At 43.7% G+C, this 27,975-nt stretch overlaps 1 protein-coding gene across 2 annotated transcripts in view; it reads left to right on the top strand.

The window, feature by feature from the left end:
- The window catches only part of GALNT9 (polypeptide N-acetylgalactosaminyltransferase 9), a 379,096-nt gene that overhangs the window by 242,036 nt on the left and 109,085 nt on the right, over positions 1–27,975 (top strand). Inside the window, exons 2-3 of one of the 2 annotated variants that reach the window (XM_051769179.1) lie at positions 2,100–2,254; positions 25,908–26,088. In XM_051769179.1, the coding sequence (XP_051625139.1) occupies positions 2,100–2,254; positions 25,908–26,088 (336 nt within the window). Of the gene's footprint in view, positions 1–1,881; positions 2,255–25,907; positions 26,089–27,975 lie in introns of those variants that run through there. The other variant, XM_051769178.1, reaches the window with a different exon arrangement.

Genomic DNA, 27,975 nt, shown 5'->3' with positions numbered 1-27,975 from the left:
TCCTGTCAGAATCCAAACTGAGTTCTTGTGGCCACCTTGTGAACTTGGAGTTTATAATGGAAACAGGGATGTAACAGATTCTTAACCATATCAAGGCCAGCAGGTGTTGCTATAATATATTAAATGCTGTGGAGGCACCTAATAAGCTGCACTTGAGCATTAATTCAATATGTTTTCTTAAACCAAATTGTTATTGGCTAGGAAAAGTAAGACTGGGAGAGACTTGCAGTAAGAATACTGCTGAAATAATCAAAGCACTGGAAAATTGCAGGTTCTCAGCTGCTTCTGCTGAGCTGACTAGAGAGTTTCACTACAGCTTGAGTGAAAGAAGATCTGACCCTGCATTTGGGCATTATTTGCATTTAAGAACCCAGTACTGTAGGAAATAACTAAATCCTGTACATATTTCCATAGAGACACAGCTATTTGCAAGACATGACACTGCAGGAACCTGTGGCATCTTTTTCCAGGGATAAGATTGGATGATGGTGAAACTGCAGTCTAGGCTTGTTCCGCACTGCTGCATCTCTCCAACACAGGTTTCGTTGGTGATACCCAAAAGAAAAGGGGAGATTTTCTCTAAGGCAGAGACACATCATCTCAAAGAAACTGCACCCTCAGGGGCCTTGCAGAAGGTGAACAGCAGGAGAGCCAGAAGTAGGACCAGCAGTGAAGATTTTATACCCCAGGAAACCCTGAGCTGGCCTTGCCAAGTTACAGCAAATTCACAGAGGTTGTAACTTTTGCTGGATTTTGAGTTGGCAGCTCCTGAAATTGAGAAGGAAGGATGAAAGGAAAAAAATTCCCAGAATCAGGATGTGAGATGGGTATATTTCTTTGTATAAAAGGAGGATCACTGTGAACAGGACTGGAGAAGATGTTGAAAGAGGTTATTTAATGTCCACTGGCATCGAGCTTAGAGAGTTAATGGTTTTAAACTAAGAGATGATCAATTTAAACTAGATATAAAGAAGAAAATTTTTACAATGAGGGTGGTAAAATACTGGCCTAGCTTGCCCACAGAGGTGGTAGATGCCCCATCCTTGGAAACATTTGAGGTCAGCTGGGACAGGACTCTGAGCAACCTGATCTAGTTGAAGATGTCCCTGCTCCTTGCAGGGTGGTTGGACTAGATGGGCCTTTAAAGGTCCCTTCCAACCCAAACTATTCTATGATTCTGTATTTCTGTGTATGCTTGGCAGGACTTCTCTTGCATGTGGACGTGGCCCCAGCCGTGTCACTTCCAGGCAGGATCCCAAGCCGGTGTTGTACTTTGGCTGCTGGGAAGTCCACGGAGCCGAGCGAGTCACCGGCTCTCCCTCCAGCTGGTTTCCGCTTATTTCCAGCGGTGAGACGGGTGTGGCATCACCTCACCTGCGGGGCTGCAGCGCGGCCAAGGACACCCCGCCCGCCCTCGGGAGCTGCCCCTGGCGATGCTTGGGCAGGACAAGGGGAAATGTTTGGGCGACCAAGGGACGATGGCCCCTGGCGCGTTCCGCGGGGCAGCATCACCTCCCCGCTCGGTCGCGGCGGAGCTCGGGGCTGGCGGGCGGCAGGGCCGGGGCGCGGGGTGGGCGGCGCGGGCGAGGCGGGGCGGCGGCTCCTCCGTGTGCCTGTGGATGAGATCCCCCGGAGCACGTCACTGCGCACGGCGCTCTGCGTTCGGGGCGAGGAGGGGGAGCGAGCGCGGACGGGCGGGCGGGCGGGCGGAGGCGGCTCGGCGGGCTCGGCGGCTCGGCCCCCGCCGCTCTCGGTCCATGCCGCCCTGCCCGCGGCGCGGCCCCCGCGGGGCGACGGCGGCGGGCGCCGGGCGGGGAGCGGCGCGGCGGTGCTGAAGGACAGCTCCGCTCGGCTCCCCTCGGCTCGGCTCCGCTCCGCTCCCGCCGCGCTCCCCCCGGCTCCGCTCCCTCCGCTCCGCTCCGCGCCCCGGGCGCGCCCGCTCAGCCGGGTGGCCGCGGGGGCCGCCGGGCGCCGCGCCTGGATGCGCCCCCGACCACCGCGCCGGCGGCTCCCATGGCGGTGGCACGGAAAATCAAAACTTTGTTGACGGTGAACATCTTGGTCTTCGTGGGCATCATCCTCTTCTCCGTCTACTGCAGGATCCAGGACCGCTCCCAGGAGCTGGTGCAGATCGTCCGGAGCGCGGACCGCCGGGCCAGGAGCCGCGGCGCCAAGGTTGGCAGCCTGGCCGACAGGGAGTCCATCCTGCAGCGCCTGGACCACCTGGAGGAGGTGGTCTACAACCAGCTCAATGGTACGGGGGGCTGGGAGGGGGCGCGGCCCCGGCCCCGGGAGGGTGCCCCGGGTGGGGGAGAGCGCCCGCAGTGTCCCCCCCATAGGAGGGCACCCGGCACCGACCCCGCCGCTGGAGCGCTGGAATACCGGGGAAAGAGATGCCTGCAGGGTTTTGCTGGAGGGGCTTGTTGAGCCTCCCACCACCACCCTGCCTCCCCGCCAGCTCTGGGTCCGAAGTCAGGACTTCCTCAGTAGATGCAAAGTTAAGGAAGCTGCAGAGTTCATGAGTTTCGGGTTGGGGAGAAGTCCCTACGAACTGTACCGGGCTTTACAGTTTGCCTGGATATATTAACTCTGCATAGGAAGTTGTTTGAAGAGCAAATATGCTGTTAGGTTATAGATGGAAATCGTATACTTGGTTTCAGAACTACTTTAAAAACATTCTGCTGAGTTCTCACGCTGTGTGCTTTTAATGGTCTGTTTAAACACAGCACCCCTATGTTTCCACAATGATTTTGCCATTTACGTTTGTTATTGTCATTGATGAGGAGGGGTTCACCAGTTCTGTTTATGGCATACCATTCTAATTCACCAGCATTGAAAAATATTGGTAGGTAAGCAAAGAACCCTTCCATGGTAGCTAGAACAGGCTAAGCCATCGAAGTTGTTATAGGACAGCTAACGTTTCATATGGAAGCTAATTCTTTGAAGTGAATACATTTGTATTTGCATAGATTCGTAAAGTTCTAAGTGTGAGACATCAAAGAAATAAGTATGTGATTAAATACATGAGTTTTTTTGGACAATAAGAGGCTGAAGGAGTGAAGTTTTGCATAAAATTATAAAATAAATGTAATATTTAGTGTCTAGCACCAAATAAAAATTTCAGTGTAAATATGTTTAAGTACAGCAAATGTGCTCCTAGGCTGCTTGTGGAAATCTTACTCGTAACATTGATTTAACAAAGGCTGCTGTCGTCTCAAAATGCAGACAAATAGGAGGGTTAGGATAAAGTATGTTTCCTATTACTACTTTCTGAATGAATGTATAAATCTAAGTAAGTTAGGCTGTTATGGTAATATGCAGTTTGTGCCAGCAAGTGTTAGAGAATGGGCATCCCCTTACACTCTCATCTGTATAAACAGGGAAGAGAGAAGGGGAACGTGGAGTGTGGGCGTTAGTCACAAAAACACACATTCAGGAATTAGAGGGAAGTGTCAACAGCTGTGTTTTCTACCCATGTTTTGAAGAATGTAGGATTTAAGAGGAAAACCCTTCTCACAAATTCCAGAAAGCCATGAAGTTCTCCATCTAATTCGTTGTAGCTCAGCTGAATGGGGCTTTTTTGCTTAAAATTGGTTTGTTCTTGGTGTTGTTCATAGGTGAGACTTTGGGTAGGATTTACCTGTGCTAGGTTCGTCCAGCACAGCATCCCCTGGAGAATCAGCAGGAGTCCTTAACATACTAGGCAGGCACCATGGCATGTGATGACTGGGGCTTCACAGCAAACGAGAAGTTCTCTGTAAAGTGTGCCCCTATTTTGGGAACCTTTTTCCTTCATCTTCTTTAATTTGGTTTGTTGGATATGGAACTTCATGGTGAAATTACTTGAGCTAGCGTTACGTTGTTTCTTCAGATCATAATAAACACTGCAGGCAGTTGTTTTCTTCCTGAAAGTTCTTACACGGGAAAATACAGAAAGTTTTTGAAGGCGAGTTGTTCAAATTTCCTGTTCATTTCCCTTCGCTTTCTCTCTGACACCGTTGTTGGGTTTTTTTATTATGACACAGTGGTACATTAACATAGATTAGTTACTTCATTCTGAAACAAAATGCCTTTTTTTTTTTTCCATCCCATGTCAACAAACCCAAAAACTCCTGAAATATTAGGAAGTGCTGCACTGAAATCATCAGAGTTGCTTCGCTGTAAGTGAAATCTGGATCAAGCATCTGTGTTTGGGTTTAGCTCACTGGTATTCTGTTCTTAATATCATGACTCATTCTTTATGCCTTTAATGGGTGTAATGCTGCTCTGGCAGCACTGAGATCCAAGGGGGGCTGTCTGTGACAGGGCTCTACAGAAAGGCTGCTGTGACAGAAACACTCCTGCTCTGGAGCTCTGTGCTGTCACCCGAATGTCGAGCGAGGTTCCTGGGACACTGCCCTGTGTCCTGCTCCATCACAAGGCTAGAGGGATGTCTGAGGCTGTCTTGGATGTTACTTTTTCACGGGATGGCTCAAAGTCACTTTTATATGGAGAGGCAGACATGGGTGGATAGATTTTATTCAGAAGGAATGTGAATTCCTTGCGTACCCAGAATCCCTGAAAGCACCGGGAGGTTGAGTCCAGCTCAATGCTATTGTTGTGCTAGGTCAGTCCAGATCAGTATTTCAGTTTTCTGCTCTTGTTCCTTTCTATTTTGAGATCAGCGAATTTAGAGCCACCTAATAAGTGTATTTTTAGTAGTAATATGTCAGTGTTCTTTTATTTCATTTTTCTGCTCTATTCAGATGAGTCCTAAACTGGTCAGACCTCACCTGGATTTTCCAGGGACTCTGTTGGTGATCCAGTGCAATAGAAAGTCACTCTGTGAGAGACCAGCCCTGCAGCTGCACAGAATTTTGTTTGTCACACGTATTTGTTTGCATACAGTCAAAGAAGTGTCGTTTGGAAGTTTACCTTCTGCAACGAAAATAATCACAAGCAGTAACATTATAAATGCATTGAGAGGCAACCCAAAACCGAGCACTTGAGAACTCATTAACTTTCCAACCTGAAAAAAACCAGTGAGTGCAGTGCCTGTGGAGGTGTGTGTAGAGCACAGAGGATCACACACAGAAGTCAGAAGAAAGCTGGTCCTTGCAATTATCTTTGGCAGAACAAGAGTTTTTAGGAGAGGATGAAGGAGAATTGCCATGATTCCCTGCAGAGTTGTGCAGACATACACCCAAACAATAGTTTTCATTTGGCTCGTGCTCTGGTTTTTTATCAACTTGGAAAAATAGTATTTCTGAAAGCTTTCTTTTTGCTCAGCTGCTGCTGGTTTTGGTGGAAGTAAATGAATGGGGCATGAAAAGGGAAAGGAAAGCAGTGAAACATGTCTGTGGAATTTCCTTGGTGAGACTCGGTATTACCTCTTGATGTTTGACCTTGGGTACAACATTTATTCTGAAAAACTGAGTTATTATAGATCTAGTTCATCAATGTATCTATTATTTTTCATTTTTACTATGGTATTTCTATTGATGAATATGTTTTATTGTCATTCAGCACAGAACTAATGCCAGCTAGACTTAGTAGCAATTCATGAAATGGCATAATGATAACACCTTGGTATTTTCTTCCTTTGCTTTTTTTTTGGTAAAGGGGAAAAATTAAAAAACATTTAATTGACTGCATTTTTCCCCTAATCACTTTTGCAACTAAGTCTGTTGCTAATGATTTACCGTAGAGGATAAAGAATTTTTGATGCCCCAAGTAGAGCATAACCTTTCATGCCAACAGCAATTGAAGGGTCAGACTACAATTTCACTCTAATTGCCTTTTTTCCTTTTCACTGTCTCCTTCCAGTAATACACAACGGTCAATACAACATGTAATTAGATTTCATTCAATCTGCAAAGATTAAGAGTGTTTTCATCTTCTCTTTATGTATGCTCATATCATGTCTTCATACCCACGTGTTCTACTTTAGACCCCTTTAACCTGTTCTGTTTCAGATATGGAGGGATAAGTTGGGAGTATTCCCTTGAATTTGACAGATTATCATTCGTTACACATCATAATTTGATTTTGCTCTCTTTGGGAGGATTAAATATAATAGCAATTTCCAGTGAGATAAATGGGTTTTATATTACATATGCATTTCATGGAGGAAGCTGGGGGGAAAAGTGGACAATTCACATAATTGCAGCACAGAGGCTTAAAATGATGGAAATAGCAGGTCCTGGGTGCTGAGGACTGATTCATGCTGACTGGGGCTCCTGATTTTTAGAGTGTACCGGGAGCAAAGTGATTGCATTTAAAATTCAGCCTGGCAATCTGCATACCTAAAAGGTACAGTAGTATTTTTAACGGGACAGTTTATTCTTCGGAGGCTTGTGGCTGGTGGAAAATGGTTCCAGATTTCCATATTGAAAGTAAGAGTTGGGATCAGGCTGTGAGGCAGGTGAATGTCCACATCAGATTTGTCAAAAAGAAGCTTTTACAGCTGGCAATGTTCAGCTGAAGAGCTGAGAGAAGCAGAGAAGAGAGGTAAAGACACATGTGCACAGGGGGAGATTCAGTGGGACTGCACCTTCTCGTACCCACACACAGATTCTCATTTGATAACTGTTTCTGTGCAGTTTGGTTATGGGCTGGTGCCAAAATACATCTGGCAAAATCAGCACCTAAGTATCTCTAAAAGTATAATTTATGGGGACTGTAGTGCCCTATGTGGGGTCTGCTCTCAGCCCTGTGCTTTCCTTGTCCTAGTGAGGGGCTTCTTCATGTGCTCTCCTTTTGAGGACTTTTTTAAAAAAGAGTTGCAAGGTTGGGCCTCATGAAGGTATTCCCCAAAATAACAAAAGGAAAACATTATAAGCCAATATTTGGATAGCCCCTGTGTCAATGTAAGGTAATATTAGAAATAGTATTACTCTATTTAGACACTTTGGGAAGACATAGTCTAAAAGTTTAGTTAAAAAAGAGGGCAGATCTCATTTGTAATACAGGCAAAATTGTGCTCAACTCTGCAGAATATTGACAAAAACAAAAAAATATGTCTCCATTCCAGCAGCACATCAGTGATTTTAAAGTCTCCCTGTACTCTGTGTTTCATATAACAGTAACTATTGGTTTTATGTAATGTTTCTGCTTTTTGCCTTTGTAGCTGGGAAGAAAGCTTTTTTTATAGGGAAAAAAAAACCTTGTGGTAATTTTATCATCGACTCCGTTGTATAGAGCTTGAATCATTTGTACTATATAGGATCAAAAACAATGTTTACAGAGGCAGAAAGAAAATCTTTGACTGATGATGGTTTTGCTGCCTTTTCGGCAGTATTCCAGTTCAGTATCTTTCCATTTCTTTGTGCACATGGCTGGGATTGGAAAAGCAAATATGGGTCTGTCATCTTTGTAGAGAAGAGCTGCAGTGTGGTTGTTGCACAATTACAGCCCCTGTACAGGTTTAGAGGGTTAGAAAACCTGAGTTTAACTCAATACCCTTGATAGAGGGAGGTGGGGTTGTTTTTTGAGTTTAGGGGGGTTTGTTGTTTGCTTATTTGATGTTTCCAGTAAATAAAGGCAGGGAGCAGTTAAACCAAGAGCATCATTTCAGAATGCAGTTCCAGCCACTGAGTGTGTGGCGGTTCTCCAAGGAAATAATAAGATTTATGAAAGGAAGGAAAATAAATGAGTCATGTTTAACAAATCTTCCTTTTATTAATGCCCCTCTCTAACTTTACTAAGGGGCACTCAGTTTCTCCCTCTGAGTATACTTGGCGTACTTTTTTATTATTGTTGTTATTTGAGGGGTTTCACTTGGTAGTCATTACCATCACTTAGTTTAAACTAACACACTGAAGGGGAGAAAAAAAAAAAGGAAGGAAATGAAAAGAGGCTGTGATGTCTTGGATAACAGGAAGGAAGAAAGCCAGTGACAGCAGAGCAGCTTCCAACCTTGTTGTAGTCCTATTGATCAAAACTGTCCTCTGAAATAAGAGACCTCCAGTCTCTGAGAAGGAAGGCCAGATAGAGATCCTCCCACTGACCCAAAGTCATCTTCTCCTGAGAGCACAGAGCTAAAGCAGCCAAATGCTAATTAGATGTGCCTGCTTTTCCTAAAACCCATCACTATGGTGCCATGGAAATGGCTCTGAATACCTGAAAGCCTCGTAGATGCCCATTTCAAGGACAGCAGGGCAGATGCAAACAGATTAAAAATTGTCCTTCTACCCTATAGTTTTTATCTGTTCAGGTGTTCAGGAGTATCTAGCTTTCCCAGATAGTTTTGGAGACAAGCTCCACCACAAATGGCACTTGCTGATTACTCAGCAAGTCCTGTAGGGCATAAAAAGAGTGTAAAAATTACCTGTATCGAGGCCATCTCCTGAGCCAAGATTTGCTGCTAGACTTAGGGAGCAGAAGGCAGCAATCAGGGAGCAGTGTGATGGAACTTGGTCTAAGGCTCCCTCATTTAGCTTGGGTTACTTGGAGTTTAAACACATGGTAGTGCTGCTGGGGATGAAGGTGACAGTCTTGGTTCTGTAGGATCTCAAAAACCAGGGATGAGCCTGGGACCATTGAGGAATTGTTTTGTATCCTTGATAAGGACAGTCCTTAGTGAAACAATGCAGTAGAAAAGGGCTGGTTTTAAGACTCTCTAACAAATGGCAAAAAGCTTAACAGTTTTTTGGGTTTTTTTTCAAGTATGTCCTTGATAAGTGGCTTTGAAGGAGAGTCTGAGGGCAGCAGCAAGGTAGAGAGCTGAGGAGACAATAGAGTGATTCTGCTTTGTCATCATGTGCAGTGTGGACACACAGTTCTCTTGGGGACTGAAGAGGTGTTGAAGTAAATGAACAAAACATTTTTAGAAGAGTTGAGAATATAGATTTCTGAATGTCTTAAGCCGTGCACCACCTCCTATGGAGCCATTCTCTAGAAGCACTTTCACTTACCACCACAGTCTGATTTATACTTTTAATACATGAGCTGTAATTTGCATGTCATCCTGGGAGAATGGGCAATGATTAAGAAAACTAAACCAAGGAAAAGGTTTTTAAAAGAGCTTCTCTAAGCACTGCTACCTAAAAATGCTTCTGTCAGGCAGAGATATTTGATGCCAAAATACTACAGGAGAGTGTTACCTATTTCACAGCCTCATTTGGAATCACATTTGAGTAACCCAGATTGGGTGGATGAAGGTACAAGGGAACATGTTTGACCTCTGGGATTCTTTAGTGCATTTCTTTCAATCTTAACCCCCTGGGTTAAATGTTAGAGCACATGCCTTAGAGGGTGCTGCAGTGCCAGTGTCTACCTGTAAAATGGTGTAGCACTGGCAAAAGCCCTGCTGACCCTGCCAGATTCCTGACACCTCCTTCTGCTCTGCAAAGCCAGGACATGCCTGTGGGAAGAATCTGCTGATGTGAAGGCCTGTGTTACCTGTGCACCACTGCACTCTGCTCCAACAGGAGGTTTCCTTGGCAGTACAACCTGCTGCTTTCCCCTCTTCAGGCACTTAGCTGTGGCAGGAGGGAGAGTGTGGGCAAAAGGCAGCTGTGGAACTCAGTTATCTACCTTCTCCTTACATTTCAGGGGTACTTGTGCAGGCCATCCAGTTGTCTTTACTGGAGTACTCATGAGAAGAAGTGCTCACCAGTGTAAGGGTCTCACACAGTTTGTAAGTTGTGACTGAAACCAGGTTTGTCAGAACTGCGTCTGAGTCACCCCTTGGTACAAGCAGCATGAGAAGTCTCCTGTGGTGGTTTGGGCTAGGCCTTCCTTGGTGACTAGTTTGTAACCAAGGAAGGGTCCAGATTTACCCAGTATTCCCTACGATTTTTACGTAAGCTGGGCTATAAGAAGAAAGGAGGAGAGACCTTCGCTCTCTTTCCTTCCGGCGGCTTGGAGGTGCAGGTTCCCTGCTGTTGATCTGCCGTGTTGGGGAGCGAGGCCTGGTTGGGCCTTGTCGACCTTGGGAGACAGAGGTTGCCGGCGATCGTTCCGGAGCGACCCTCGGTTGTCCCAGGAGAGTAGTGAGCTATTTCTTTGTTAACTCTTTTAGTGGATAGATATTGGGCTGCTAATTGGGATATTTATATATATAATATTTTGGTTTTGTTCCTTTTCCCTTCCCCCTTCCCTTTCCCTTTCCCTTATTTTTTTTTTAATTATATATAAGTGTAAATATATTTATATATATCACTTTGGTTGTGTCTCTCTCGTTTCGGGTTTTCTTTCGTTTTTTTTCTCCCTTTTCTCCCTGAGGTTTGAGGGGGGGGGTGGAACTCTGGTGGTAAGGTTTGGAGACTTGGCAGGGAGCCAGCTTCAAACCATATCATCTCCCCACTGGGCTTTAATGTCTGGTAGACTGATCAGGGGAGAAAACAGATCCTCCCAGTGGATCTCTCTGTTCCATGAAGTTCTTTAAATATTCAGATGCTGTGGAACACAAGTGCTGCCTGCAGGGGGTCACGCAGGGCTGTGTGAGGGGTGTCCACTCTCATGGGCTCCACAAACTCGTGAAGCACAGTGTGGTCTCTGTGGGATTACCAGTGAGTCACCAGTTTTTGTTGCTGGGGAGAGCTGTTACCAGTCATGTCTGTGATACAGTCAGCAGTTGTGTTTAGTCGAGGACCTAAGCCAGATATAAAGCTGACAGTGCTTCCTAAGCAAACTGCAGCTCCTGCCAGCCCTGCTCTGCTGTCAGCAGTGCCTGCTGTGGAGTGACAGACATTGCTGGTAGGGCAGGATAGCTCGCTCAAGTAGGTTTTTGTGACTGCAGCAATGATTCAAATTCTCCTCAGCTCACCCATGCACTTAGTCCTATTGAAATCAGTTGCCTAAATTAATCTTGGCTATTGATCCAGAGCCATCAGCACAGTCTGTGGTTACCAGTGTAGTAACTCCAGTAGTAAATTTGGCCAAATGAAGGTATTTTTGCCACAGAATGAACAGTATATTGGCTAGTTATGATGATGTATGCATAATATAAAGATGAAGCCTTGCTATGTCCCTGTACTGTTTCAGTCTGGTTGGGAGCAGGGTCCTTCCTCCTTGAAGGTTTTGGAATGATTCTCCTTTCTAGTATAGACATGGTGAACTCTGTTTCTTCCTCTGACTCCTGCTTCTGGGGTCTGTGGTTGCTTCTGTGTTTGCACTGTTTGGCTCCAGTTTGCATTTTTCAAAGAGAAGTTCTCAGACCAGGAGGTCAGATCTGCACTTGACCGTGGCTGTCTCGCCAGAGGTGCTGCAGGAGCATTTGCAAAGCAAAAGGGGCTTTGTTTGCACGGGAGCTCATTTTCCTTGGAAGGTATCCACCAAGACAACTGAAAAGCTGTCTCCTGCAATACTGGAGAAGTTTGCTTCTTATTTTGTCTCTGGCATTTTTGGTGGGGTGATAGGGTTAATTGGTTGTTTTTCATTTGGATTTTTTATGCTGGTTTTGTATTTTAGTTGGCAATGGGGCCTTACTGCCCTTTTGGAAATTGAGTTTATTTTTTCTACAGCTCCCATATGCCTCTAGGATGTGAAGCTTTTGTAAATAAAAATGTATTTTTTGTTATATTAACTCATTTTCAAGCAAGCCCTGTGTTGTAGAAAAGATCGGTGGTATTCTTTCCTGTGCATGCTGAACTGAAGGCAGTGATAAGACTAAAAATATCCCCAATTGAAATAGCATTGTATAACCCAAAGGTTAGTTTTCCTCAGGATTAAAATTCGCAGTTGCTTTATAGATTCCTTGTAAGGCAGATTTCTGGTCGTCCAGCCATGTGTAAAATGAGGCTACTGAGAGCTGCAAAATTCTCTATCTGCAAAACTCACTCCCACTGGTGACTGGCACCAGCAGAAAGCTGCTGATGGAAGATGCTGACACCCACTGCACTGGTGGCTGTGTGACAAGCACTGTACTGCAGGTGCAGAGCAGGGACCAGGGGCTGTTCACACCTCTAACAGGAAAAACAGATTGTCCTGCACAGAGCTGTTAATCCTAAAACATGGTGACAGATCACAGGTGGCTCCCTATAACAGATGGGAGTGGAGCATGAGGTAAGAGTGAGCTCATCATGGTCAAGTTATTAAACAGCCTCATGAGAAGCTGCCCAGCTGCTGAAATAGGTGATGCTTTCAACTCACACAGCAGGGATGGGTTTGGCTTGGAAAAATGGGTGGTTGGGTGGTTTAGGTGTTAGGCTGTGCTAGCCTTGGGATTGGAAACCACACTTTTTTGGTAGTTCTGTTACATAATTTCTGCAGAATCCAGGTCTGTGGATTAAGGCTGCTGACTTTCCAAAACCATCATGGGCATATGGGCAACCAGATGCTCCACTGGAGCCTGCCTTGTGTGTTTCTTCCTGGTGACCAGTCTTTTCTCCCATTTTTTAATGGTCTTTTGCATCTGCTAGAAGTTTCAACTTTCTCAGCAGCTGAAGAATGTCTTTTGTTTATTCACTGCTAGTATTGCAAGGAGCAGTGTAAAGCTTTACAGGTATTTGTAAGAAATTAAATTGCAATTTAATGTTTGCAAACTGATTCGATACCTCCTTCCTGGGATACTCCTTTAGGCACAGACCTGAACATGTCAGCACCTGCACTGAACACTTTACTCTCAGCTATTCCAGCTTTGAATACCCAAGCCCAATAATCTTTGATTTTAGACCTGTGCCAGCCTGATCCTCCTCCTGAAATAGATCCATCTGGCTCCTCGATGCATTTTCATTCAACAGCAAATTAATTCCGGAAGGGAAGTGGCTTTTATAATGCTTGTATCCAGTGGGGTTATATGTAAAACCTTCTGTTTTCTGAAAGAGTCAGCTTGGTATGGTTCCCATATTCACAGCTATGTTCCCATTCCAGGCCCACATAACTCAAAGCCAGGCTGCAGAGAGCCCTCTCAGATGAGGTCATGGAATTAGGAATTTCTTCTGTGATTCATTCTGAACCTGATCTGCCTAATAACTGGATTCTTTGTCTCCCTCTTTCTGTCACACATTAAAAGTTCACAAAGTCAGAATTTCAAGTCTTCTTTGCACAGTGAGAGGAGTGAACAAAAGATGTGCATAAACGGAGGAGAAATATTTATGAGAGAACAAAGACATGGCCTTAACTTTGAAGCTGGGCTGGAGCAGCCCAGCATGCCAAGGGACAGGGGCTGAGTGATGCAACCCTTGGAGAAGGCGTTGATGGTTGCAGAAGGATTTTTGCATATGTTACAGGTCTGCTTGTTTAGGCTCCTCTCAGCTTTTAATCATCCTGACAAGATGCTCGAGCACAAATAGGGCTGTCTTAGAGACACGGTGGAGCCTGTGGAAGAATAAGAGGAATCATGTATAAAATTTCTCTTATTACAGTTCCTAGGGATCATTGAAGTACCTGTGGGATGAGTGAGCTGGAATCAGGGTCCATGCAGGAGTCCCACCAGGACTGCTCTGGCCCTGAGGAGAGGTGGAGTTCCCTGTGGCAGCACAGTGGACTGCAGGTTATTCTGGACAAGCCCATACCAGGGTTTGACAATACATCCTAACACAGAGTGTTGATACCTATTCTGGAGCAGAGTTTCAAGAGATGAAAGCTGTCTCCTACATCCCCTGCTTATGGTACTGTAGTATCAAACTCAGAATCTGGCCCAAAGGACAGGGCAGCTCATGCAGGATCAGCACCAATTAGGCATGGCCAGGCAATGCTCTGTGGGAGGGTAGGCTGGGACACGCTGTGCTGTCATAAAACAAAATGATACTGCTGGATGGAAATTTGGTTTACAAACAGAAATCAGTGTATGACCTTTGGGTTTTGTCCCTGGACTGGAAGAAGATGCCTCTAATCTGTTTGATGGGTGCTATTGCATGCCTGTGGCTTCTCTGTGCTAGATACAAGTGTCTCAGCACATGGTTTTGAAACTAAAGGTTGATTATTTTCAGAAGGATTTTGGCAGAGACTGAAACGACAAATTCCCTGTTCAAAAGAAAAAAGAAAGGTTTTGTTTGCTCCTCTGCTCATGGGGCTATGTGGGTTTGGGATCATACCTTGCTTTATATTCCTTTCAAGGGTAGGGAAGGAAAAGCACACCTACTACAAACAATCTGAAGGATTAATTTCATAATAAATGCCAGGGGAAACAGGCAAAGTTGCATAGTGTGTGTGACCTGCTGTCCTGATGTCTCATCTCTGAGCCTGTGTCTCCCTTTCCAAGAGAAGAAGCCATTTAGTAAGTTGGGCATTTCCATATGAATTTTCTTTAACATGAAATCTTTACAGGGAAAGTACTTTTAAGTGGGACCACACATATAACTCATTATTTTATAAGTAATCTTATCACCTAAGCGTGCTGTTTCATCACTTCAGCTGGTTCTCATTGACAAGAAGCAGTGTGGTAAGCTCACAGAAACTGGAATTGGGGACAGAAGGAGCATCTTCAGTGACAGATTCAAGAAAATATTCCAGGATTCTGAAATACAAGACCCAGGCTCAGGAGACCTGGGCTTCATTTCCAGGTGGGTCTGTCCTGTGCCCTTCAGCTGTTCTGAAAGCTCATCTCTCTGCTCCTTTGATCCCCTGCGGCATCTTAATTTGTGATACTGTTAATCGGTGATATATAGAACTACCAGACATCCAACAGACCTAGGCATCCAGCAATTAACACATTTAATCCTAAAAATAAGTGTTTAGTTCCTTGAGCAGCTAAACCAAGAAAGCTGACATTCCTGTGGGTTGGTATCCCAGAGGTGAGTTTTTGAGTGGTCTCTAATAGCTTCAATAGGTCTCTTGTATTTGATCTTTCACCAAACCTCTTCTCTCAGCAGGAGCATTTTAATGGCACTTTCTTCCCAGATGTTGACTTTTGTGACAGCTGCAGAAATGTAATTTTTGGAGACCTCTGACTGTCTGCCAAGCTTTGGCTGAAATTAGAAGCAGTCCTCAAAATCTAACAAGGAGAGGTGAGGGAAGCAGACTGATAGACAAATGCAGACAGCATGGTCCCATAAACTGCTTTTTTTGTAGAAAGCCAGGCTGTAAATTGTATTGGTGACAAATGGGGTTTTTACTCATTTAAACACAAACATGAAAATCAAGTTCTTGGCTTCTAAAGGAACCAGACTCAGATCTGCACATTGAATTCCTCTGCTTGCTCTGTTAATTGGCAATATGTTAACAGGAGCATTTTTTTCTCTGCTTTCCTGCTTATTTTGGGTAATAACTATAGCAGCATGACATTTCCCTGACACTACCCCAGTACTGCAGGAGGGCTTCCTTTACTTTCAGTTTTCCAAGGTGGCAGACTCAGGATGGTTGTCTGGCTTGTCTCGTTGCCTTTCAGGAGTGACTGAATCATTAAATCACGTGAGGAGCAGAGAAATGCTCCTGTGCTGCTCTTTGCTGCTCATCCTCTCATGATGCCTGTCATGGCCCAGAGGGCTCAGCACTGCCTTTATCTGGGACCATTTGGTGCTGGGAAGCTCTTTCTGCTCAGGAGAAATGTGGGTGTGACCTGAAGTTTAAGCGTGACCGGGGAGCGTGGCAGCTTTGTGTCCTTGAGGAGTGATGAGTCCAAGCTGTAAACTCAGAACTCGAGCTTCTGAAATTCAGATTCTGATTCGTGGCAGTCTCTTCACTGAAGGATGATCCTCTCCTGTGTAAAGGCACCTTCTATCACTGTCCTCATTTCTCTCTTTACTGTGTAATTTAACACCTCATAATGTAGTCGTAAGTACAAACCGGAGACATCAGGGGACAGGAACATTCATTCTTTCATGGAATTTCAGCAGAAGGGAAAGGAAAGCTTGAAGAAAAATTGGATTTCTTTTTTACATTGCCTTGGTGGAAACCAGATAAGCAGCACTACTGCAGTCAGTGGCATTAGGAAAGTAAATTGAAGAAGGCTGATCCACAATTTCAAAAACTTGGCCGTTGTCTTTATATATGATCTGAATTCTACATATGTGTGGTAATTTAAACATGCTCTGCTGTTACCAAATTCATCCTGCCTTTATCAAAGCAAGCCCATTTGTCCTGCAGTGAGTTTGTCAGGGCCTAAACTAGCCCTGGGTCACAGTCAATTCGTACAAATACCCACACGCAACGAAGCCAATCTTGTTAATAATGAATCAGTTATTATAGCAGGGCTGGGTTTTAAAGTGCCTGTAACAGTGGATCGTAGCTTTCCTGCTCCTGGAAGTCTGAGTCAATTTATCTTTATATCAACAATAAACCAGAAAGGGCAGAAATCAAAGTAAGCAATGTTTTTATTACCGCTTTTAAATAAAACATTGTGCCAATATTTTCTTGCTAACATTACATCTTCATTTTCTCAAATTTATTGGCAATTGCTATTTATCCTCGTTTCTCCTTTCTTTTGCGAAGCTATCTCATCCTTTGATTTACTTCCCCCAGAGAATATGGTACCTAATTCTTCTTATTTGTCCCTGATAAATCCCTGATTAATTGTATGTTATAAGCTGTCCATGCAACATCGTGTCTTTCATTTCTAAACAGGCTTTCTTTTGTGAATATAAAGAGCTTTCCTTTCTAGAGCCAAAACCAAATCCAGCCTCAGCATTTCCTTGAACAATAGCAAGGCACTTCAAAACCGAGTAAGATTCTCAGCATTGTGGACTCCTCCTATTCCTCCTTCTCCTCTGTGAGCAGGGGAGTCTCAGACCTTTAGTTGGGCACATCCTCTAATAGACAGATCTGCTTTAAATGTGGTTGTCAGTTTGTCTCATCAATTAGGAGGACTCTGCATAGTAATTTTCCTCACCCATTGTAGCTTCAAATCTGCCCTAATTTGTTGATTTGTAAGCATTTTGGTTTTAGATGCTGGATTCTGGGCTGTATTTTTGCTGATTAAAACGTGTCCTGTGTTTGGTTTTGAACTGACTTGTCCTGCTGGCAGAAAATTAAGTCATGCACATGTTAAGAGGTTGATGGAAGGAGACACTGCAGCCTGGCACTGACAAGCAAGGCATAGCTGTGGTGTATGTTGACATGAGATATGAAAATAAAGTGAAAGGAGGAAAGAGGAGGAAAAGCAGAGATGCAGGTTCTGTCTCAACCAAATTCCCAAGCCAAACTCCCTGAGAGGTGTCAAAGATGTGCCTGAAAAAGAAGAATACAAACACAGATCAAGAAAAATACACATATCTACGGATGTAAAATAGACGGTCTGTCAGGAAAATGAATATGTTTTGAAACCAGCCATCAACAGTGCTGTGCAATGATGCAAAAGAAGAGTATGTCACCTTTACAGAGCCTTTAAGGTGCCTTCACAGAGCCTTTAAGGCAATATCACACTGAAAGGAAAAGGGTGGAACCAAGGCTGTCTCTGGATCCTGGGAAAACCGATATCCAAATTAACTGGTTTTTAAGAGATTGGGGGGAAGTATTTGAAATCTCACATCCTCAGGGGCAGCTGGTCTCTTCCACCATGTGTTCCCGAAGAGAAATGCCTGATGATAAGATTGAGAGGCAGCAGACAGAAAACTAGCTCTGCTCTGACAGAACTGGGAACTTTCTGAGATCATTTCATTCTCTCATGGGCAATAAAGACAGTGGACAGTGACCCTTGGAGCGTGGAAGGGATAACAGTGGATGTGCCAGCAGGTCTGTAGTTGTTCACATTGTCTCTTTATTGTGGTTGCATGGCCAGAGGTGAACTCAGTGACTGATTTCACACCAGTGGAGAATGGAGAGCTGCTTTCAGGCTCGTTGTGCTGTTGAGTTCCAGCAGCTCCTGGTCTGGGCTCGGTGCTGTCCCCTGTGCTGTGTGAAACGAGCTGAACAGGAGCTCCTTGGCCACACAATGGGAAAGTGTTCTATGTGACTTTGTTATTGGGAAGGCTCTCTGTGTGACTGTGTTGGCTTAATTTAATAGCAGGCTGTTTAGGTAAATGAGCAGGGAGGCAGCTGAACGTCTGCAGATAATGTGGAGCGTGATTGCAGAGTGATGCTGCAGGAGATGGGCTCGCCTGGCCTTGTCAGAGCTCTCCAAACACCCTTGAGCAAGGAGGGAAGAGACTTGCTTAGCCTTGGACACGATCCCTGAGCCAGTGTCCCAGGGGTGCCTGATTGAAACCTGGGCTGAAAGGCAGTAATTTGGCAGGCTGGGCAATGTCAGATCTGATAGAGCCTTTGATTACTTTAGACTTTATTAACAGCACAATAGAGTATAGTATGAGCCTGCAAAGGACCTGAAGTTAGATGCTTTTTTTTGGGATTCCTGATGTTTAAAACCAGTTATTTTTCTTTATGGAACCTAACCCTGTGGGATTGACTGTTATAGTTGAGCTGTCAGGGCTTTCTAATCCAGAATTACATCAGAAATCAAAGGGGTATTTTTAATGGTTAGAGATGTGCAGTCAACTCTGTAGGTGCAAGAAAATGTCATTGCATCCAGCAGCATTCCCATCATTCCAACTGTGGGCTCCATCCTGTCAGACCTTGGGCCAGAACTGCATTCCTGCAGTGTCTGCTGCATTCCTTCCCTACCTCTGATTCATGCAAGCAAACTGTTTGCTTTTCAAAAGGTATTTTCCTCATTTACGAAATGAAAGCCCTTTAACCTTGGCCTAGAACACCTTGTTCCTGAATCTAATTAAACAGTCCCAAAGTTTTAGCTCTTGCACCTTGGGTCTTTTCAAGGAGAAGTCCCTCTCTCTTCCTCTAGAATGGCTCTGTTATTGTTTTAATGATCACTTTCCCCAGGAGTTTTCATCTCTGCTTCCCTGAAAAAGTTAAAGAGAATCTAATATATTGATACAGATGATCCATTTCATGTGAGTCAGTGACACTCTGACCGTGACAGTACCAGAGAATTCATTGCTGCAGGAGGCCCTTGAATCCAATATTAGTGGCTGGGCTTTTAAAGGACACTGGGTAGTTTTAAGCCCTATTTCTACCTGTCTGAGTTAAGATAATGAGGGTAATCTAATATTATGCTTCAGGGCTTTAGTTACCTGCCTATAGGGTTCAGAAGGGAACTCTGCTTCCAGGAGCAGTGCAGAGTTTAATTGGCCAAGTGCTTCATGATTTGTGTTTCGTTCCCTCTGAAGCCTCAGGTGTTGGGTCCTGCCAGGGGCCAAGTGCCAAACTGATGACACTCAGATTTTGTCTCCTTTTAATATCAGTGGGCTGTCGGGCAGATACACCAACATTTCAGCTCCTCCTCCTCAACTCCAGATTTATACCATGACCAGAGGAGTTTTCTGGCTTTCCTCCAAAGCCCTGAAGAGAGAAATCCATTTCATGTGTTTCACCAGCACAAACCACGAGTCTTCTGGGATTTTAAAACTTCTAGAAGAATCGTGGCATCTGTTACTTATTTAAAAATAACAAACTGATCTTTCTCTGTGAATGATCTTTTTGATCACTAAAATGAAAATGGAAAGAAAAATCAGAGTCACGCACGTATCATTTAAAGTTTTGCATATGGAATAAGGGCTTTTTATTTTGTTAGTCAAAATTTAAGTTTAAAAACGTATTAGATAGCTCTCCCTGGCCTAAGGATGGCATGTTAGGAAATGGATTTTTGTTTATATCAAGTCTCTGGCAAAACTCTGGCACCTCTCCTATTATCTGCAAACTTGGAATCAGTGTCCTACCTCACAAATGAGCTTTTATCTTCATCTCCAATGGACTGTGTAGCTGCTATTTCTTGGTCCTTCCACTCGTCAATCTGTTTATCTCCTCCTGAATTATCTGTTGTAATTAGAATACATTTTCTCATCTCAAGGGGAAACCAGCTCCAAATGAGTGTTCTATAAAAGCAATTACTTTTGATATTAGATATCTGTACATAAAAACACAGTATTTCTTCCAATTAAAAAGCACTAATGAATTTTGTGCCTAGAGAGGGAGTAGCCTGCACAGTGCTGTTTCTGTGAAGCCAAGGAACAAAAGATGAAGCCTGTAAGAGGGCAGGGGGGTTGTGCTGCACCAGTGAACAGCACATGCAGGAGAGAAGATGGTTCTGCAAGGACAGAATGTTCCTTTTTTCCCCCCCAGCAGCCCTGTTGTCAACACTGATGGACCAGATCCCTCTCCTGTACCTTGCCCTCCGTTACACATTGTTCTTTTTATTTCCTCAGATATTCCTCTCCTCTTTCCCCAAGTATTAAGTCATGCACTAGGAATCTTGCATTTGGCATGGAGCAGCTTCACCAGAGATCCCCATGGACTCCTTCCCTCTACAGACACAAACCTGCCATCTTTCATCATCTCAAAATAACCTGAATGAGTAGGGAGCTTTTATCACAAGCTTTTCTACAAGAGTCATGTCAGAAACACCTCGATCACATTAGGTTGGAGAACGCTATAAATCCTATCCTTAGGTTACTTTTCTATGGGAATCCTCTCCTTTTCATCCCAAAGAAGCCATATGTGTGTGGGATAGAGTCTGTTCAATGGGGTAGAAAAGATCCTCCAGTGGGCTATGAAACAACTTTTTTTCTTGCTGTTCTGACAAGGCTGAATTCCACAGGCCACTGCTGCACTGCAACCTCTGCCTCTCCCACTGATCCATGTTCTCTTCATGTCTTCTTCTCTCATTCTCTTTCTTGTCTCCATTGACAGTGAGTTTTTTGGGGTAGGAACTGTCCTTCTGGGCTCCTGTAGTATTTGCTGCAGTGGTATCCTAAAATCTGGACTGCATGCTGTGAAAACACAAAGGAAAAAAAGCTGTTCTGGCCAAATCCTGTCCTGGTAGGCCTTACTGCATAGGATTTAAGGATTAATGTGTCAATGTGGTGGGAGCAGAGTGTGTAGGATGGAATAAGGGTGAGCTTCCAGCCCAGATGCTGAGAACAACCCTGGCCATGATGATGTTGAGCTCTTGATAGATATTCCCAGGCTGTGCCTCAGGGTGCTCTCTGCAACCAGGAAAAATCCCTGTTTTGAAGAAGAAGAAACATGTGGCAAAGCACAAAAGGGGTTGGATATCTGTCCTCTTTCCAGGTAGTTTGTCCTGATCTACTTAATTTCCAAGGCTCTTGATTCTGCAGTCTCTCTGCCTGACTGGCTTCTGGGGGTGGAACAGGAGCAGCCCTCCTACAGGCAGAGCTGCCCAATCCCTTCATCCCTTCACCAGCATTCAGCAGTCTCCTCACAGGATTGCTGCTCGTCTGGGCATGAAGACTAAGAAGTAGTTTCTCAGGCTTTTTACTTGAAGTCTGGAGATGAGGTCAAGGCACAAAACCACCTTCTAGTTTATAGAGCCAAAAAGTTGCACATCAGGTGCTTCAGCTTTCCAAGTTGTTGCAGTTTTTTTCCTTTTCAAACCATCAGCCACAGAATGCTGTTTGTCTTCTCCCTGGTGTATCTGCAGATACTTGGGGCCGATACTGGGTACCAGGGGCCATAAACCTTTCAAGCAAAGATGCATCAAACTGGTCTACAGCTATATAAAAATAAGACTGCATTTTGGATTTCAGATAAATGGAAGTGCTGGAGTCATTTAAATTGGACCAGGTTTCGTTTGTTGCTCTTCTCTTTGCAGAAAGTTGGAGCTTGTATCCCTATGGGATTTCCTGGATATTTCTGTATGTAAAACTAAATCTCCTCCACAGACAGCATTCCTTCCAGCTCAGAAAGTAAGCACCTTTGATATGGGCAAAATTCAGATCAGTTCTCCGAGCAGCAAATCTTACCTACTGTGTAGCCTTACTTCAGGGTCATGGTGGGAGAAACTCAGTTGGGATATGGAAAGTTAGGATATGCAGAAATTAAGGGCCAGGCTCTGTTTAACATTTAGATTGAATCATGAGCTAAACACTACCAGCTCCTTGTGCTGCATGCTGCTGTTTGCAAAGTGAAATAGTTTCAAATAAGTTTGGCGTTTTTTTCCTGCTTGCAACTGCAAAATGCAGTAAAATAAAGTAAAGTAAAAAGGTAAAGTGAAATAAAAAAGTAAAATCCTTCCCCAGGTTTAATGTTGGTGCACTGAACTGCTAATGCACTCAGCAAATTTATGCCTGTGAGGCAACACATTTTTTCTGTTCTCCAAGGAATAATTGCAGAGAAGCCACTCTTTAGTTATGATCATTTCTTCATTTACCATAGTTTGTGCAGTATTTACAGGAGTCAAGGGAAAACTGTTGAGAATGTGGTTGTATGATTATTTTCAATCACTTATTTTTGGTTTGATTTGTCGAAAGGTTAATTTTGTCTGAGAACCTTGACTCAACCTGATTTACAGCTCCCTGTAATTGTGTTGCAAATAAGAAAAAAAGAATAGTAAAATAATCACAGATGTAATCTGATCTAGCTTTTGCCATAGTTTCTCACATAAATCTCTTTAGTACTTTTCCCATTGTGACAGGGTTTATGATGAAAAAGAGAAGATCTCGTTTCTTCCTAGAAAATTATGCATCCTGTGGAGTAATTAATCTGGTTAAGAAACTAAGGACAGTTCATTCTGCTCTTCATTCTCCCAACAATTTCTGTCTTACACAGAAATCACTGCAGTGAGAGCAATAAATTTGAGATGAATGACAGACTCTAATTGTTTGTGACCTCATTGTCATCTGCAGCACTGAACTGGCTATGACCAATCCCGGCGTTTGGGCTGTGGATATTTTTTGTCTAAAAAATTTAAAGAAAAGACAGCTTTAAAAACAGCAGCTCACTGGGCATCCCCTTCCTGCCCACCCCCATGATTTCAATCCCTGGCTCTGCAGGGTTCCACTGGCAGCAGTGCTGCTGTGCCCTGCCCTCTTTGGCTTCATAGGCCACGGAAAAATGGGTGAAATGGGCACTAGTTAGAGCTGTAGGTAAGTAACCCAAAGAGAAAAGGAGGATCTGGAAGTCTGCAACAAGCTTCAAAAAAAGAAAACAGAAAGGTGCTTTTACCTGTTCTGCCTTGGCTAAAACCCAGGTAATATGCTGGAAGCTGAACCAGAAGTACTTCCCCATCTGTCCCCATCAGTGTAGGTAGGACCTGAACACCCAGCATTTAAAATCAATAGCAATTGTCTCCCTGCTGAACAGCAGCATTTCCAGAAATGTATCCCTTTCCCTGTTGTTCCAGTAGGTGAGACCCAGGGGAATAAATTTTCCTGTGAGGTGTCCCTGAAGGCTGTCTGGGTTTTTGCTGAGCAGCACAAGGCAAGGGGCACAAATGACTTGTTCTTTGTTGCCTCTCTGTCTTTGGCAGCCCAGTTATGCATCCCGTGGGAGCACTGCTGTGGAGTACTCTGCTCCTCTGTGCCCTCCCAGGTGCTGTTCCTGTGTCTGGCATGCTGGAAGGCCTCTGATGAGATCATTCTGCTCAAATGGTCCCAGACTGTTGGACACCCCTTGGATGAGGACCTGGAAATGCTGAGTGGATGTGTCCTGTGCAGCAGCAGCCTCTGCTTCAGCCAGACTGGGGGACATTCTCTCCCATCATCTGTCTTCTGATCCCATCTCTTAATACCAGCCTGTTTTTGGGAAGATGCTGCTGAACTGGCACTCCTTTCCTGTTTTTTCAAGAAGGCTGACCAGTGCAGTAACCGTGGATTTTGAGGTTAGCAAGTTACCATCTGGAATTAGGTAGTGATGGGAAAAAGCCCTCTGTTGAGGAGGCACTTGCTGAAGCAACAGCAAATCAGCTTTTGAGATGGAAAATGCTATGCAAATATGTGAGATGTGGCTCTATTGTGTCTAACTAACCAACTGTGCATTGGAGAACATTGCCTGTAATTGCTGCATCTAACACCCAAATGCATATATAAAATATACTACATTCATTGTTCCCAAAAACTTCTAGAGGCACTTCAGTGCTCTTCTTGAAGAGTGAAGCAATGTGGTATCATTAACTGCTGCTGTATATTGGTCAATATTACTGCATTGCTAGAATAGCTGTCAGTCAGACTAAGCTACAATTTGTGTAACAGAAGCAGAAAAAACCTCACAGAAATATGCTCTGAGAGTAAGGGAGACATGAGATGACTCCTTCCCAGAACAAGATCAGATTAGCAGCATGGAGGGCTAGAATATCAGGAAAAAGGTAGATGAAATAATAGTCATTATGCATGGTTTGGCAGGCTGTCTAACTGATTCCCTCATAAGAAAAGTAGCAAAGTACCTGATGCTTCCTGTGGGTTGGAAGTTTCATTCTCTCATTACTTGTGCCATAAAGATGCAAGTGTTTTGTTCCATAAACTGCAAGAGCATAGAGTATAAAGAACAAAGTTTTCAACTACTGAAATTAAATAGTTGTTTAAAGTCAGATGAGCATGCCACATCTTGGAGACCCTTTCATCAAAGCAGGTCAGTTAACTTTAATGAAGTCATCTTCAATTTGCTTTGATGTAACATCAGAACCCAGCCTAGATGATTCCAAATGATCAGCAAATGAGTTTCCACACTGAGGTCTTCCAAGGACATAGGCTTTGTGAAGTATCTAGTTTTCTGGGTTTTTTTATTTATTTATTTTTTAGAAGTGCCTAAATTGAGATTTTTTTGGAGGGAACTGCTGACTTTCCTCCTAAACCAAACCCCCTTTAAGATTCCATATGTTGGGCATGTAAAGCAGAGGCTTGCAGCATCACAGCTTACTGTTAGTGTCTGTTCAGTCTGAGACTGTATCATGCAGGCAGATTAGGCTGCTGTGCTTTTCCTTTAGGGTGGGAAGAGATTTAGAGTCTCAGACATGTAATTTCTGTAATTACTCGAGCAAGGAATAATTGTCAGGCCAGGGATGGCAACATCAGGCCCTTCTGTTCTAATTTTTCCAAAGGAAGTAATGTTAAATACTAAAGCTGGTCAAAGTGCCAAGTAGCCTCTCATCCTAAATGAGAACAAAAAGGACAAATGTTACAATTTCCTTCAAAATGAAGCTCCTTAAAATATTTCCAGAATGTGGATTGAAGTGCTTCGCTTAGTAAGGTAGAAGAATTTCTGTGGTTTGAAGTCAAGACAACTCTGAGTTTTAGTCATGTTTCAAGAAAAACTATGCTTTGTCTTGTTCTCCACTTTTCTTACAGAAAATCCAAACAGTCCTTCTTAAATGCCCCAAGTATCATAACATTAGGCATCACAATGCTTGTAATAATGAAGGTAGAACCTGTCAGGACTGCACTAGAGAATGACAACCAGTATCATAATTCCTGTTCACACCCAGCATGCTCAGTGGTGTCTCAGTAAGGAACGGCTCAACACAGTGCAATGGTTTAGATTTGTCTCCAGTTATTGCATTAGGTCCAAATTCTCCAGGATTTAGTGGCTTGTGCTGGTAACTTGTGTTTTTTTTCATTATTTGGTTTTTTAATAGCAGAAAGTTGATAAGCAGGAATAGGTGCTCTGCCTTCCTGCTGGGGGTCAGCTCAGCCCACCAGGACTGTTCCCTTTAATTCTCCTTGCACAGTTTGAGGCAGGACATGAGCACTTTCCTGCTTGTCTTCTTGGTCAGTCTGTTGACTCGTGCAGTGGAATCAGATTTACTCTGTGTTTCCTACCCAGCAAAGCTGGTCACCAGCCCATAGCTGTGTGCCCAAAATGGGAACCAAACCTGGACCCTTCAGGAGCTGCAGTGGGCTTAGAGTCCCAGAGCAGATGCCTCAGGTCCAACATGTGTTCCAGAACTGGCATTAATGTGGAGTTAATGACACATCTACATGTGGTGGAAATCAACGTATCTCCCTTAAAATGAGTGGAGCTATAATGGGCTATACTGGGAAATCCTCCACTTCTTACGGGAAAATTTTTTCTTAATTATCTTAACAATAATTAGGCATTTTGGAAAAAGAAGAAATCGTGAAAGCTGCTAATTAATTCTTTATAGCTTGCTCATTATGCACTGATTCTACAAGATGTGTTGATTTGGACTCTGGTTTGAAAAGCTGAGGATAATTTCCACAGAGCCGTGAGGGTTTCAGAGCTGAGCTTCGTGGGAGTTCAGATCTCATTTATCTGAAAACATTCTGTGGTCACAGAAGAGTTTCTATCCATTTCCTTTTTATGAATAATTTGATTATTTTTTTTTTATCTATTTCATTTAGGTCTGGCAAAGCCCATGGGATTAGTTGAAGGTCCAGGAGGCCTGGGCCAGGGGGGAATGGCTGCTACCCTCAGAGATGATAGCCACGAATCAGAGACTAAGTACGAAGAATATGGTTACAATGCCCAGCTCAGTGACAGGATATCACTGGACAGGTCCATCCCTGACTACAGACCAAAAAAGTAAGTTGAATTCCACATTATTATTGAGACTTAAGAGGTTGATTGTTGTGATGGCTTTCTTCTCTTCACATCCCTTCCTGGTTAGAGTATGACACCAGTTAGTCATACAGATAGCCCTGAGTTTAGTGAAAATCAGTCAGACCAACAGCCATCTCAGGCATGAAGGGCCATGTTAAATGCATAGCTAATTCTGTCAGTAGTGCATTAATATGCACATTCAAGGCCTCAGATCAAATACTGCATGAGGCTATTGGTGCTTATTGGGTTTGGTTCTCTTAGGAAAAGCCTTCAGAGGTGGCAGCCTTAGTCTGTCCTTCTTGTAGTCATGTGCAGTGGGAGGGGGAAGTGCAACAAACACATTATAGTCATTGGTTCCTTAAGAAAAAAACCACAACACATCTAATCAACTGTCTTTAATTACATTTGATGTTCTTAGAATTGTTCAGCCGGGGTTTGCAATGTGCTGAAACACAGACTAAGTGTAATCCATTGGGGTCCTGTAATTGCAGTAAGATTTTTTTTTTGTCTCTGGAATGTGTGTCTATTTTTATTCTGCTGTTTATAGTCTTCACACGCCTGTGCTGTGCTTGACATTGCAATTACATGTTTATTATTTGTGCTGATTTATTATATTTTGTATTAAATATCTTTCAAATCTTTCATATTTATGGAGTTATGTATCTTCCAGATGAGACATCCACACTATCATCCCATGAATGACAATCAGTAATGTCTTAATGCAGAGGAGATCAGCAACAATGCCTAGTTGCTCTCAGGAGACAGAATTGAAAAGAATACTTAATTAATTTCTAATAATAATCTTCTGTTTTAAAAGACCCACTGGGGCTCCTAGGCAGAACTGAAAGTTAAATAAAAAAATATCTTATTAAGTGGTGAGAAAAGTTTAGCCAAGCAAAACAGCTGTGCTCTGTGAGTAGATTGCAATTGAATTAGGATTTTAGGCAGTTCAAGCTGCCAAAAACAAAACTTCAGCTTAACTACAAATTTCATTAGCTGTGCTGCATATTAATCTGATCTCAGAAGTATTGACTCAGCGTTTGTTTTCTCAAACACTTGCTGTAGAAAAGAAAACCTAGATAACAGAAGTAGCACAGAGAAACCAACCCACTGACTTGCTGTTGCATTTTTGATGCAAGTCCACCGACTTATTCAGTGGTCTCATCTCTCCTTCTCTCTTGATGTGCCATAACAATCCATCATGGAATTATGCTGGGGAAAAAGTAGTCTGTAGTTATGCAGATATTGGAGTTGTGCCTCAGATCTGGTCCAAAGACCCTTAAAATCAATGTGGAGTTCCCCAAATGAAAGGCGGTGAGGTTTGACCTGGGCTGTTATCAGCTGCTGCGGTCAGGTGGATGAGGATAAATGAGATGTGTTCTGCTAGGAAACACAAAAGCAAAGGCTGCAGAGCTTAAATCTAGCTCAGCAGCTGTCAGAGGCATGAGAGCATTTGCAATGCAGTGATGTTTCACTTCAGATTAGACTCTTCCACCGTTTTACTTGGGAGCTTTGATGAGTCGCTCAGATAAGCTTTTTGACGTGCTCCTTTTGGGTATCTCATAAGGCCATGCTACATGATAAACTGTCTGAGCTACTGGGAGAACTGCCTTCCTTGTCATGTTTTGACACTTCTGAGGTGGTTCTAGTCAGACCTGGATGCTGGAATTGATGCACTTGTCTCTGGATGCTTACGAGTCACAGGAAAGCCCTTCAGATTGAATTTGCTGTGAAATAAGAGTGAAAGTTTGGAGAAGGTAGAAGCTCTTGTTATATGAAGAGTTTTGTCCAGTTACATGGATTGAGAGCAACCCTGAAGAGAAGGACTTGAGGGTGTTGGTTGACAGGAAGCTCAAAGTGACCCAGTAA

Source organism: Manacus candei, unplaced genomic scaffold, assembly GCF_025592945.1.
Source record: "Manacus candei isolate 608988 ecotype Guabito, Panama unplaced genomic scaffold, ASM2559294v1 h1tg000103l, whole genome shotgun sequence".
In the NCBI taxonomy this organism is placed as follows: domain Eukaryota; kingdom Metazoa; phylum Chordata; class Aves; order Passeriformes; family Pipridae; genus Manacus; species Manacus candei.
This window is presented reverse-complemented; position numbering and strand designations above follow the sequence as displayed.